The sequence below is a fragment of the Hesperophylax consimilis genome, chromosome 29 (assembly GCF_061612785.1).
Source record: "Hesperophylax consimilis isolate HC1 chromosome 29, BYU_Hcon_1.0, whole genome shotgun sequence".
Classification (NCBI taxonomy): domain Eukaryota; kingdom Metazoa; phylum Arthropoda; class Insecta; order Trichoptera; family Limnephilidae; genus Hesperophylax; species Hesperophylax consimilis.
In genome coordinates this window covers 3036078-3050709 of record NC_142864.1, presented here as the reverse complement: position 1 = coordinate 3050709, position 14632 = coordinate 3036078, and the positions used below count along the sequence as shown (strand labels likewise).

The 14632-nt window shown below is 39.1% G+C and overlaps 1 protein-coding gene across 2 annotated transcripts in view; it reads right to left on the bottom strand.

Moving 5' to 3' along the window:
* Positions 1-14188, bottom strand: part of LOC149409771 (trehalase-like) — a 63055-nt gene extending 48867 nt beyond the window's left edge. For both annotated transcript variants that reach the window (XM_089649328.1, XM_089649329.1), the window contains exons 1-3: positions 13939-14188; positions 11105-11260; positions 5694-5859 (exon numbers count right to left, since the gene is read on the bottom strand). In XM_089649328.1, coding sequence (XP_089505454.1) covers positions 5694-5859; positions 11105-11260; positions 13939-14149 — 533 coding nt within the window. In that variant the 5' untranslated portion in view covers positions 14150-14188. The remainder of the gene's footprint in view (positions 1-5693; positions 5860-11104; positions 11261-13938) is intronic.
* Between the last annotated feature and the right edge of the window lie 444 nt (positions 14189-14632).

Here is a 14632-nt window from a genome sequence, read left to right as displayed (position 1 = left end):
AGGAGGCCCTCGTGAGTGAGGCGGCCGCGGATCTGATTTTGAGCATCCCAAAGGGGCAGTTCAAACCTAGATTCGACGAATGCTTCACTCAGAGGGGCGTCCTGAAAATGACCTGCTCCGACAAGGAGTCAGAGACATGGCTGAGGGAGATCGTGCCGACCATACGAAAATGGCAGGGCTGCGACCTGGAGGTGGTGGGGTTGCAGGAACTGCCAAAGTACGTAAAGGTTATGGCAGTAATCCCCGAAAATGGAGCAGTAAGCACCGAGAGGTTGCTACAACTGCTGGAGAACCAGACTCCCCGGCTACACACAAAAAAATGGATCGTCCACGACTCGATCAGGGATAAGAACATGTATCGCCTGATCATGAGTGTGGGCGAGGAAAGTGTGAAGGTGCTGAGGGAGATGGGGATGACGGCGCATGTCGGGATAAGGAAGGCCACTTTCACGGTGCGCTCTCCTAACACCGAGGAGCGTATTGGAGGAATGACTTAAGGATTAGGCAGTAATGGCTAAAAACTTACAGTTCATTCAAATAAACTTGCACCGCAGTCCGGCAGCGACTGCAGTGCTTAGCAGTAGAGTCACTCGGGACAGTGTGGACGTCGCGCTGATCCAAGAACCCTGGACTTATAGGGGGAAGGTCAGAGGACTAAACATGAACCAAGGTCTAATCTATTATAACGAGTCGGGGGACAGACCCAGGGCCTGTATTCTCATCAGAGGTATACCTGGCACACTGCAACCCGAACACTGCAGTAGGGACTTAGTGGCTGTGAAGCTACAGGTCACGCTGGACCAAAGAAGCAGGGAAGTAGTTGTGGCATCAGCATACATGCCCTATGACTCTGTGGAACCACCACCCTCAAGGGAAATAACGATACTCGTCCAGGACTGCAGGGAGAAGGGTAGGGAACTGATACTCGGAGCAGATGCAAACTCGCACCACACTGTGTGGGGGAGTACGGACATCAACAAACGAGGACAGGACCTCCTGGAATACCTGATGACAGTGAACCTTGAGATTCTTAATAGAGGTAGGGAACCCACCTTCGTTATAAGTAACAGACAGGAGGTGATAGACCTCACCCTAGGAACATTAAGAGTCTCAGGATGGAGAGTATCGGACGAACCATCCCTGTCGGACCACCGACACATAGAATTTAAACTAGAGGGAGAAACAAGCAAAACGGGGACCGATACATACAGGAACCCAAAAGCAACTGACTGGACTAGATACTCGGAGGAACTAAATATAGGAATGACAAGATTCCCAGCTAAATACGGCTGCCCCGAAGAAATTGAGGACGCAGTAGAAGTACTGAGGGACTCAATGATAAGGGCATACGAAAATAGCTGCCCTCTGAAGACAAGTACCAGGGACAAAACACCGTGGTGGAGCAGAAGACTGCAGGAGCTACGGAAAATAGTATGGCAAGCTTTCAACAAGGCCAAAAAGTCAGGAAACTGGGATGCCCACAAGCAATACCAGAAAGAGTACAAGGTGGCAATCCAGAAAGCCAAAACATGCTCCTGGGAGAAATACTGTGGGGAGGTGGAAACCATCCCACAGACTGCAAGAATCCAAAAAATTCTTGCAAAAGACCCAGGGGCAGCAAAAGGCCCATTCAAAAAAGCTGATGGAGGATATACCAACAGTTGGGAGGAGGAGTTAGAGGTACTGCTGGGGAAACATTTTCCCGGCTACAAAAAGTTAGAAGCAGATGATACCGGTCCACCACCAGCCCGAGTTACACGGGAAGGTAAGGACTGGGACACTGCGGCTAAAATAGTTACTCCCTCCAGAGTTAAATGGGCAATCAGAGGGTTTGACCCTTTTAAAAGCGCAGGAGAGGATGGAATCTTTCCGGCACTTCTACAGAGGGGCCTAGATACAATCCTACTTCCGGTGACGAAGATCCTGAGGGCATGCTGTGCCCTCGGATACATCCCCATACCATGGCGGAAGACAAGGGTAGTGTTCATACCCAAACCGGGGAGAGCTGACTACGACCAACCAGGTGCATTCCACCCAATTAGCCTCACCTCATTTCTTTTGAAGACAATGGAGAGGCTAATGGACAGGCACATAAGGGACGGGGCACTGAAAGAGAAGCCCCTCCACGAGTTACAGTTTGCTTACCAAGCAGGTAAGTCAGTCGACGCGGCACTGCACAGGTTGGTGTACAAACTGGAGCAGGCATATGCGACTGGGGAACTGGCGGTAGGGCTATTCCTGGATATAGAGGGAGCATTTAACTGCACCACTATTAAATCCATTGATGAAGCGGCAGAAAGACATGGACTCGACAAAACCACCAGAAGGTGGCTGAGGAACATGCTCTCAGGCCGGATACTTACGGTGACAAGGGGTGAGGTAAGCATCAAAGTGCTGGTGACACGAGGGTGTCCACAGGGAGGGGTCTTATCACCCTTGCTGTGGAGCCTGGTGGTGGACAACCTCATCCGGAAACTCAACAACAGGGGCCTATATACGCAAGGGTATGCGGATGACATTGCAACCATAATAAGGTGTTGGGATGCAGACACAACCCGAGGCCTTATACAGTCAACACTGGCAACAGTGGAAGAATGGTGTGAAGAAACAGGACTGTCAGTCAACCCAGACAAGACAGAACTAGTAATCTTTACGCGTAAAAGGAAACTAGAAGGATGGAGCAATCCAACCTTCTATGGAAAGGAATTAGAACCCTGTGACACGGTTAAGTACCTCGGAGTCATCATAGATGCCAAACTGAGCTGGAAAAACCAGGTGGAAACTGTAGGCAGAAAGGCCTGTGCTCTGATGTGGGCAACTAGGCGAATCTGCGGCAGAACGTGGGGTCTCAAACCTAAAATGATGGAATGGCTTTACACAGCCGTTGTAAAACCAAGGATCATGCACGCAGCCCTGGTCTGGTGGAGGAGAACAACACTGAAAACAGTGATGGTCACACTCAATCACATACAGGGACTTGCATGCAGAAGCATCACAGGAGCCATGAGAACCACTCCAATACTAGCCATGGGAGTGCTGCTGAACCTACCCCCACTAAACATAGAAATAGAGGGGGCGGCGATGGCGGCAGCCTACAGGTTACATTGCAATGGCCAATGGAGAGGAGAGTTGCCCAGAAACAGTCACACGGAGATAGGAATAAGACTGAGGGCAATTAGTCCGACGGCTGGGATGAAGCAGGACGGCAAGCAAGCCGAATACTTCTTCGGACAGCTGTTTAAAGTGACGTACCCCACAAGGGAGGAATGGGACACGGTCCCAGGTCCAAACTCCAAACAGGAACTAATCTGGTTCACAGACGGGTCCAAGATGGAGGAAGGAACAGGGGCCGGGGTCTGTCTACAGGGATCTAAGAGGGAACTCAGTATACCTCTAGGAATGCACTGCACTGTGTTTCAAGCTGAGATGAAAGCCATCTTAGCCTGCGCACAGGAGAATATGAGTATGGGGTACAGAAATAAGAACATAAACATATGTTCGGATAGCCAGGCGGCCTTAATGGCACTGGAAAGTAACCGATGCGACTCCAGACTGGTGATGGAATGCAGGACTATCCTAATAGAACTGGCGACCATCAATAAAGTAACCCTGCTCTGGGTACCAGGACATAAAGGTATTGAGGGCAACGAGCGGGCTGACGAACTAGCAAGGAAAGGGGCGAAAGCACCACTTGCGGGATCTGAGCCGGCCGTAGGAGTAGCAGCTTGCCACACCAAACTACATATCAAGAGGTGGGTCAAATCCCAACACTGGAAGGAATGGAAGAAGGCACCCGGAATGAGGCAATCTAAAGTACTCATAAACGGACCGGACCCTAACCGAACCAGGCAACTACTCGATATGGACAGAAACTCACTGAGGGAACTGGTAGGACTATTAACGGGACACTGCCATCTCAGCAGACACATGCACCTGTTGGGAGTGGAAAACACCAACATCTGTAGGAAATGTGAAGAGGAGGAAGAGACTCCAATTCACCTATGGTGCCAATGTTCCGCTCTGCTGGGAATAAGGCTCAGATACCTGGGAAGACACAGTGTGGAACCAGAAGACATCGCCACATATCCAATGACAGCCCTGGTGAACTTCATAAAAGGGACCGGGTTACTGGCAAGGGATTGAGGTAAAATGGGAGATAGTACAATGGGCCTATGGCCTAAGTGCTCGCGGGGAACGTAAGTAAACCGCCTCCGACTATAAAAAAAAAAAAAAAAAAAAAAATATCCCATATTATGCTGTCTCAGTAGAGGTAAAGTCACAAGGAGGAAATCCATAATTGTTTTTATTTTACTATATAATACTTATGTACAAACTGATTAAATGTAAACTGTCGATTTCCCGAAAAAGAATAAATAAAAAATTATAAATACATTTAATTATCGCTCAGGAGCATTTACAGTGCTACCTAAAATTGGGTAGCTATCGCTCAAGGGCATTTGCAGTGCTACCCAAAATTGGGTAACTATCGCTCAAGGGCATTTGCAGTGCTACCCAAAAATGGGTAGCTATCGCTCAAAGGCATTAGCAGTGCTACCTAAATTTGGGTAGCTATTGTTCAAGTGATTAACTAAAGACTCTTGACTAAAATAAAAGTTACCAGTTGCAAGGTGATAAAAAGGAATTTATAAGATCGTCTATTAACCTCAATGTTGCCAATTTATACATTGAATGAAATAATTGCGTCTGGAATTTCTGAACCTGTGCCAGAATTCTTCGAGTCAATGTACTCGTTATCATAAATAAACAATATAATTAAAGAATTTTCATTTATAATATTTGAAATAGCAAAATTCTAAACGGCGTGTTAGGTTTTTTTTATAATTTGATGAAACCATCAATTTTAACAGGTTTATAAACTCTGCAAAGGAGTCCCCGAGTTTTCCTTACGTCATCTGTGAGGATTCTGTGGGGAGGGTTTTTTAAACACACATATATCAGAGTGGAAGATACTACCAGTATCGCCCTGGTGTAAGACCACCATTCAGAATTGAAACGTTGCTCCAAATGGCTTTAGCCGTGTTTAGTGACTAGATCTGAATAGCCAGGTACTTCCCCACCTTCCTCTTTCCCTTCCCCACTTACCTTCAGTCTCACAACATCCCCCAATTGGGGATGCCATAGTCTCACTGGCTCCAGACGGGAGCAGTTGGGACTCTTGTGAGGTATTCACTATAAAAAAAAATAAAAAAAAAATAAAAAAAAAAAAATAAAAAAAAAAAAACATAATACATAGTAAGTAACATAGCAAAAGTAAATATGATCTCCGATTGAAGCAGGTAGGCTTTGAAAAATATGCTGTCTACAAATCATGATATATTAGTAAAAAAATTAACAATTAGGTAATAATTAGGTACATTGTGTCTGTTTTACCGGTATTTCAAAAAAATAGGCTTTTTTTGCATAATTATAAAAAGTCAAAAACCCTTCCGCCAGTGAGGATGTACCATACACAGAAAAATCTATCTAATGTCTGTTTCACCAGTATTTCAACAAAAGATTTTTTTTTTACATATTTATAAAAGGTCACAGTCCAAATATCCTAGCTACGATGCCTTCTGCCGCTGGGAATGTACCCTACGCAAAAGAATAATGTCTGTTTTACCGATATTTCAATCAAGAATGCTTTTTTTTTTTTTTGCATAATTACAAAAAGTCACAGTCAAAGTGCCCACCTCATGAGGTAGTAGACCCGCCCGCCGTTGGGAATGTGTCCCTTGCGGTCCACGATAGAGAGGAAGTTGGACAGCATCCCTTTTACAGTTTGCTTCATCTCTGACAGCAGAAGGCCCTTCACAATCCAAAAAGAGTCCCAGTAATAGAACTCACGGAATCTGCCACCTGTAAAAATACAAATACAAGATTACATTACCACTTAACCCTTTCACCCCGCATTATTGTTTCCACGTATATAAAATATGTAATGCTTGATAATACCTCAGAAAAATATTTGAAAATTTTTGGTATTTAATTTTTTTTTTTTTTTTAGAAATTATACTATGTTAACCCTAGATAACTAATCGCTCGTCGAGGCGACGACGCGCTACTCGGCGAAATTCGAAATCACCTACTTCCCCCCGCTCCCCAACATTGACTCTTTCATTACCTTCCTAATTTGAGTAACAGTGCAGCACGTGACGCGATTGCAGCCACACGCATACTTGGACGTGTCCTAAGATCATCTCGTTTAGTTATAACAACAAATTTTATTTTTAAGGTACTTACATTCATATATTCTTATATTTATTGTTAATTTTGGCCAATCTTCTACAATAGAAGCTCCGGTTCCATCTACGTCAAACGTGCGTAAAATTTGCTACCTGTGTCTCTCCAAGGCCTGTAGGATGACCAAACACCGTTGCACCAGATGTAGAAAGGCTATTTGTGGTCCACATAATGTTGACATGTGTGGTCACTGTGTAGACTGATATTTTGATATTAATTTGTTAATTGTAAACCTTACTTTTGTGCCATGTAACAAGTTCCTATCTTAATTAAATATTTTTGATTTATTTCTAGTTTTTATTGTGTAGTCCACTCGACGAAAGTGTTGTTACAATGAAACAATGAAAACAGTTTAGTTATCTAGGGTTAATTTGGATTAACATTGGACGTCAGAGGGTATTTTTTAAATAGTAAGGTAAAATAAACATAACACAAAAGTAATATAAATAACTGTTTCATGTCAAAAATGCACTTTTACAATGTAGTGATAATCTCTAAGGTACAAACAAATAACATTTGAACTAAATTCATTCAGAAATAATCTAGGATAATAAATCTTTAAAAATTCGGCATACTTGTCGAAATCATGTCCGTCACTACCAGTGTTAATTTATATGAACATTGAAATTCATTTACAATATTTTGGCAAATGACTGTGAACAGTGAATTGAACTAATGTTATTATTATAGAACACATCTTAATGCATTCAAATATTTGTAATTCGAGTAGAAAATACTGATATCTCACATTAAATGAAGTAACCAATGACTGCAGAAATTCGATGAAACTCACAATCAGCAGATGTCAAAATATTTATCGTTGTTGTGGCGGAAATAAGGATTTCGACCGAGCGGAAAAAATAAACGCCACAGAAAAGATTTCAAACTATAAGAAAACAAAAACATGGCTTTTCTAAATCGCTACCGTTACGGTAAAAAAATTCACAAAGTTAATTTGAATTAACACTGGGGCTGAAAGGTTTAAATTTATACTTTTATTAAAAAACACAACACTAACGAAAAGCGATGAAAAAAAACAATAATCTAACCTTACCTAAATCAGTATACACAACAACTCGGTCTTGGCACACACTCCTGGCCTCATTCACATTCATACATCGTCATGTTCTGTTACTGACTCTTCTGTTATTCTTCTGTTACTCTAACTCTTGACATGGCCCGATTCGGTATTTGGTCGGGTGTCCCACGTTGTATATGCCCAAATCATCGAAGTCTACCTTTCTTAATCTTACTCATTACGCTCACTTCAGCCTTGCATTGTTACATGGTTTTACCACACATACGTCTCAGGGATCCATTCAGTTTCTACTTACATCCTTCCTCTGCTAGTGTCATGCCTCACTGCCATACATAAGGGTTGGTATCAGGACTCCATTGTGAACTGCTATCATCAGATATGTGCTTTATTTCAAATAAATCCATTTTAAATGGAAATGCAAAATGCAAAATGGGTATTTTCCATTTTGCATTTTAAATGCTTTTCTCAATGCATTTTCCATTTTAAATGCTTTTTGGCAACATTCTTCCTACTATCTCCACTCATCTTTTTTTCATAAGCCCCAAATATCAGTCGGTCCTCAACCTCGCTATGAGAGATAATTTACATTTGTCAAGTTGCTCCCTGGTAGGAGCCCTGGCAATTGAGTGATACCATTACAAAAAATACTGATTCAAATACAGAACATGGGGCCATGACGCTGTAATATTAAATGTTAGATAGCAGTTTCTATGTTTTTACGTTGGCAAAATTAGTCCCGCGCAAATTTTTTGTGGTTTCATAATCTGTAGTCGTGGTGTTTTTGGATTTACCATCATGTAATATGTTTGTTCTACATTGATATTCATTATTAAATGACAAAATTGTTTAAAAATTCTATAATTATTTTAATTGTTTGACCTGAGAAACCATTTTGCATTTTCAATGCATTTTGAAAATAGGTATTTTGCATTTTGCATTTGAAATGCTTTTCTAAAAACCATTTTGTATTTTGCATTTTCAAATGGAAAAGTTTTGACCCATTTCCATTTTGCATTTCAAATGGTTTTGGGTACCCATTTTGCACATCTCTGGCTATCATACATAACATAACATCATCATAAGTTTAAAATTTTATTTAATCAATTGGTAAAATGTATGCTTTTTTAGTTTTGTCTAATGTAAATAGTGCACAAGATTCCCAACTGCTCTCAACTATCTGGAGCCAGTGAGACTATGGCATCCCCAATTAGGGTTGTTGTAAGGCTGAAGGTAGTGGGGAAGAAGATGGTTGAAAGTAGTTGGCTATTCAGATGTGGTCACCAATCACAACTAAATCTATTTTAAACAACGTTTCAATTCTGAATGGTGTCCTTACACCAGGGCGATACTGAGAGTATCTTCCACTCTGGAACGTGCCGCAACGTACCTTATATTATTTAAATGATTAAATTGTGAACTAACATAAATCAATCAAATAAAATTTACTTGCGCACGCTGGGATTTGATCCCGCAACCTTAGGCTTGCTACTCGGGAGTCTTACCCATTGACTATGGAGGCAGTGCTTATATAATTGATCATTTAATATCTTTTAATAAATGTTTTTAGTTTTAATTAGACTAGGGTTCAATAAACCTGTTGTCATGCATGCATTTAATTATTGTTTTAAATGACCCAGTTTTCAATACCAGATAACATTATTTTATAAACAGGTGGAGTTTGAAGTCTAGTATTTACTAGACCTGTCGTGTTTGATTTGTGGCCTATTTAACTTTTAAATAATAATCTAGAATTAATATGCAATATTACCAAGCGATAGAAGAAGGTTATAAAGCCAAATATAAACAGAGGTTAGGTGGTATTTTGCAAAGGGTTAGGAGTTAGGACTGTAATAACTGTAACACTGTCAAATATAAACAGAGGTTAGGTGGTATTTTGCAAAGGGTTAGGAGATAGGACTGTAATAACTGTAATACTGTCAAATATAAACAGAGGTTAGGTGGTATTTTGCAAAAGGTTAGGAGTTAGGACTGTAATAACTGTAACACTGTCAAATATAAACAGAGGTTAGGTGGTATTTTGCAAAGGGTTAGGAGATAGGACTGTAATAACTGTAATACTGTCAAATATAAACAGAGGTTAGGTGGTATTTTGCAAAAGGTTAGGAGTTAGGACTGTAATAACTGTAATACTGTCAAATATAAACAGAGGTTAGGTGATAGGACTGTAATAACACGCTGTCAAAGTCTTTACCCATGCCAAAAGGTCGGAAATGGGTGCCGCCGCCCAGGGGAACCATTCATCCGATAATCAAAACCTCAGCCATAGGTCACCCCGAGTGACTTAGCGGACGTGAGAGAGATCGGTTGAGTGAGATCCTTTCACCTCTCCAGCAAGACTCTTTCGACCCGTTGCCTTGCACCACAGTGGGAAGGATGGATTCCTACTGTAGGCAGACTGATGGAACGCATGGTGATCGCACTTTCGGAGTATCAGGGCCGAAGGCTTGGAATAAACTCCCTCCGGAACTAAGATCCATAACAAGTCCAACAGAATTCAGGTCTAAACTAAAAACTTACCTATTTAAGCTGTCATACCCTTAAATTAAATATACCATTCCTGAGAGGATGTCCAGTTATATCCAATTTTCCAATTATGTCCTAAATCCTGTATCTAAATTTCGCTAATAAACAATTAGTTAATGTTAATTAAGTGTTAATCTCAAGTGACCTACCAGGTAAGTATTATCTCCATATATAGTTAGCAATAACCAGAGATGTGCAAAATGGGTACCCAAAACCATTTGAAATGCAAAATGGAAATGGGTCAAAACTTTTCCATTTGAAAATGCAAAATACAAAATGGTTTTTAGAAAAGCATTTCAAATGCAAAATGCAAAATACCTATTTTCAAAATGCATTGAAAATGCAAAATGGTTTCTCAGGTCAAACAATTTAAATAATTATAGAATTTTTAAACAATTTTGTCATTTAATAATGAATATCAATGTAGAACAAACATATTACATGATGGTAAATCCAAAAACACCACGACTATAGATTATGAAACCACAAAAAATTTGCGCGGGACTAATGTTGCCAACGTAAAAACATAGAAACTGCTATCTAACATTTAATATTACAGCGTTATGGCCCCATGTTCAGTATTTGAATCAGTATTTTTTGTAATGGTATCACTCAATTACCAGGGCTCCTACCAGGGAGCAACTTGACAAATGTAAATTATCTCTCATAGCGAGGTTGAGGACCGACTGATATTTGGGGCTTATGAAAAAAAGATGAGTAGAGATAGTAGGAAGAATGTTGCAAAAAATCATTTAAAATGGAATATTCATTGAGAAAAGCATTTAAAATGCAAAATGGTTTTTAGAAAAGCATTTAAAATGCAAAATTGAAAATACACATTTTGCATTTTGCATTTCCATTTGAAATGGATTTATTTGAAATAAAGCACATCTCTGGTAATAACATAGATCATTGTTGAAATGTATTATAAATTTGTACAGCACCCTTGAGGTGTTTTTGCACAAAAACGGTGCTATATAAGTCATCCAAATACTATTATTTATACGTCTGTCACTCCTGGACACAATTATCCCTAGATTCCTACCCATCCTTCATACCTTTTTTCCTTCTCACAATCTTCTCTCCTTCATTTCCTTAAAATGTCCTTCACACAACATTCTAAATGATGACAAAGACCTTGAGGAGAATCGCCCACCATCAGCGCAGATGTAAAATTTCTATGAAAGACCGATAGCCGTGTTTGTTAGTTTTTACGAAATATCATAATATAATACATAAAAAAGGAGCTGCTATTGACAGTTGGCTCAGTTAGTTTACCTGGCACGATGACAGGGTGTTCCACATAGATGATGGAGTAGAGATGTTGGTTCTTGGCCACATCGTTGGTCATCTTCCTTCCCAGTTGGAGCCACAGCCGGTGGAGTTCAGCCGCCCAGGCACGGAGTTGGGGATCGCGGATATTAGCTAGGAACGCTGCAAAATAAAAGATATACATACAAGATTAGTTTTTAGGTACTTTGTTATTAGTGGTACTTCGTGGAAGAAAAACAATTAAAAAAATATATTTTACAATATTTTTTAACTTTTATATAATTTTTCTTTATGTGAAACTGTACAAGAGTTTAACTGCTCTCAACCATCTGGAGCCAGTGAGACTATGGCATCCCCAATTAGGATTCTTGTGAGGCTCAAGGTAGTGGGGAGAGGTAGGAGATGGGGGAGAGGAAGGTGGGTAAGTAGCTGGCTATTTAGATATGGTCACCAAACGTGGCCAAAGCGTAAAAGAACGTTTTCATTTCGAATGGTGGATTTACACCGGGGCGACACTGAGAGTATCAAATTTACTATATATTATTTTAAATGAGTAATTTGTGAAATAACACAAATTAATCAAAAAATATTTTCTTGTGCTCGCCGGATGTGAACCCTCAAACTCCAGCTTGCTGGTCGAGAGCCTTATCTCTCTACCACGGTTGCCTTCTTACTAAACAAGAATAATGCAAAAAATGTTTTATGGATCCGATAATATATTTTTTATAGTGTTTCACATTCTACTGCAAGAAATCAATCTAAACTTTAAAAAATGTGCGCTAAGTTTCAGCAACGAATCGCAGCACCACCAACTATTTATAGTAGTATAGTACTATACATGCAATAACGTGTCAAAAGCAGGAGCTAAGTATGCAAAATGATGCACCCAACCGCCCTACTATTTATAGTAGTATAGTGCTACACACGCTATAATATGTCAAAAGCAGAAACTAAGTATGCAAAATGAAGCACTTTTCACCAACCGCCCTACTATTTATAGTAATATAGTACTATGCACGTTAAAACGTGTCAAAAGCAGGAACTACGTATGCAAAATGGTGCACATTTCACCAACTGCCCTACTATTTAGTAGTATAGTACTATACATATTATAGTGTGTCAAAAGCAGGAACTAAGTATGCAAAAAGATGAACATTTCACCAACTGCCCTACTATTCATAGTGGTATAGTACTATACACGTTATAATGTCTCAAAAAGCAGGAACGAAGTATGTAAAATAATGCACATTTCACCAACTGCCCTTCTATTTAGTAGTATAGTACTATACATATTATAACGTGTCAAAAGCAGGAACTAAGTATGCCCTACTATTCACCAAACGTGTCAAAAAGCGGGAACGAAGTATTGAAAATGATGCACATTTCATATCCAAATGTTGACTGTATTCTATACAAAATGTACATATGTGCATAATGCGCATTCAAGACTCGCATGTGTTACGTGTCAAAAAGGCTGTGCCTATCGGTACAAATCAATTACGACTGTAACAATCATTGCCATCTGTTGGACGTTTGTATATCTAATAATTAGCACAACTTTACTGACAAAATAATTATCAAATTATATTGCCTTTCTTTCGCACAAATTTGCAAACGGCTAAAGCAAGCGATTGAAAAATTCTTAGCAAATATTTAGAACTTGTTTGTGGTAAGATTTTTAATGTTAATTAATTCACGGTTTCTCCTACTGCAGATTAAACTCCAATGAGTAGTTGACTTCCTTGTTAAAGGTTTTCACCGTATATGAGAAATTTAGATTGCAATCTATGTAAACCTAGTTGACCTTGTTTTCAAAAACATATGTTTCTAATTTTGTCTTATTTAATAAACCAAAACTAAAATTTCCTCTGAAATCATTAAATTTGTAAGTAGGTACTTGAATACCTACCTACTTAGTTATAAACAATTTTAAGTAAAAAAATTTTTTATTGAAAATAAGGCATTATAGAATTTGTCCAGGAAACGTCATTCAATGACAATTCTTTTTTCGAACTTTCTTCAGGTAGTTAGGTACTATAATATTGAAAAAGTGCGATTAGGAAAGTCCAAATAAACATTTGAAAAAATAATCTTTACCGAATCATTAAAACGGCCACGATCGTAAAACGGGAACGGAAGGTACAAACAAATTTACAGACAGGCGAAATGCAAAACGGGTGAGTTATAACAAGACTTTCGCTACATTCAGTCAATAAAATCAGAGCGGGGGTTTTAAGGCGAAGCTTAATGCTAAATCACCATTTTGATTAATCTTTATAACGAATTGGTGTACATTATGAATACCAAAAAATGTGCTTTAGATAAATTGAAGGTTTTCCTATCGTTTCGCTTGAGTAGAATACAAATAAAATTATAAATTACTCAATAAAAAATATAAATGTAAACTACTAAAAAAAATATTTTTCAATAGAAGTGTATGAACGCCTAAAGGAAACAACTTTTTAAATCAGTATTATAGCTAAGATTATCTGTGACAGTTTCACTTGATTAACTTTTTTGCTTTCATATAAAATTATTTAAAAAAATAAATAAAAACCAGTTTTGTGCTTGAAATCGAACGATTCTAGACTCCGTTTGTCAAGCGATTTTAATATGCCTATTACCTACAATATAAGGTATACCAAGAATATGCATATTTTTGGCTTGTAGCTTCCTCTTAATAGCTTGACCCAACAAACCTTAAAATATGTATTCTTTCACCCCAAATATTTAGCGTCTCATAAAACTCCCTAAGATTTTGAGCTTGCCATAGACCTGCGGGGTCCAGACTCTCAGGACTCGTAAAATTATCACACTAAACAAAAAATATTTTGACTCACCGGGTCTCTGTTTCCAGTCATCTGGAATCCAGGGTTCAAACTCGCTCCCTTCCTTTTCAAAGTTGCCTTTCACAAACATCTCCACGTCCGTTCTGCTCGGAGACCCGAAGGTTCTGTTCATCATTTGGCTGAAAAGCCGGAGCGTGGTCTCTTCTGGCTGTTTCATCTTCATGTCCACGAAGGTCTTCGAGTCCCGGTAGATGCCGGCCATTTGGATGGTGTCCAAAAGGGGGCCGTGGCAGTAGATTGGACTGGAATAAAGAAAGAATTGAAATTAATAATGATTCTTGGTGTAAAAGGATATTAAGGATTTTGAGTGTAAAAATTCCAAATTTAAATTAATACATAATGATTCTTCATATAAGAATAATTGAAATTAACAATGACTCTTGGTAAAATACGAAAGGATTGAAATGAATATTAATTCTTCGACTTTATGTAATAAGGAATTGAAATGAGCAGAGATTCTTGGTGTAAAGTGAAAGAATAGAAGAATTGAAGTGAATAAAGCCTCTTATGGGTGTAAGAAAGAATTTCAATGAATAATAATAATCAGACTCTTGGTGCAAAAATGAATTGAGTTTAATATAGATTCTAGGTGTTAGAAAGAAAGAATTGAAATTAATAATGAGTCTTGGTGTAAAAACAAAGAATTAAAATTAATAATGACTCTCGGTGAAAGTGGAAATAATTG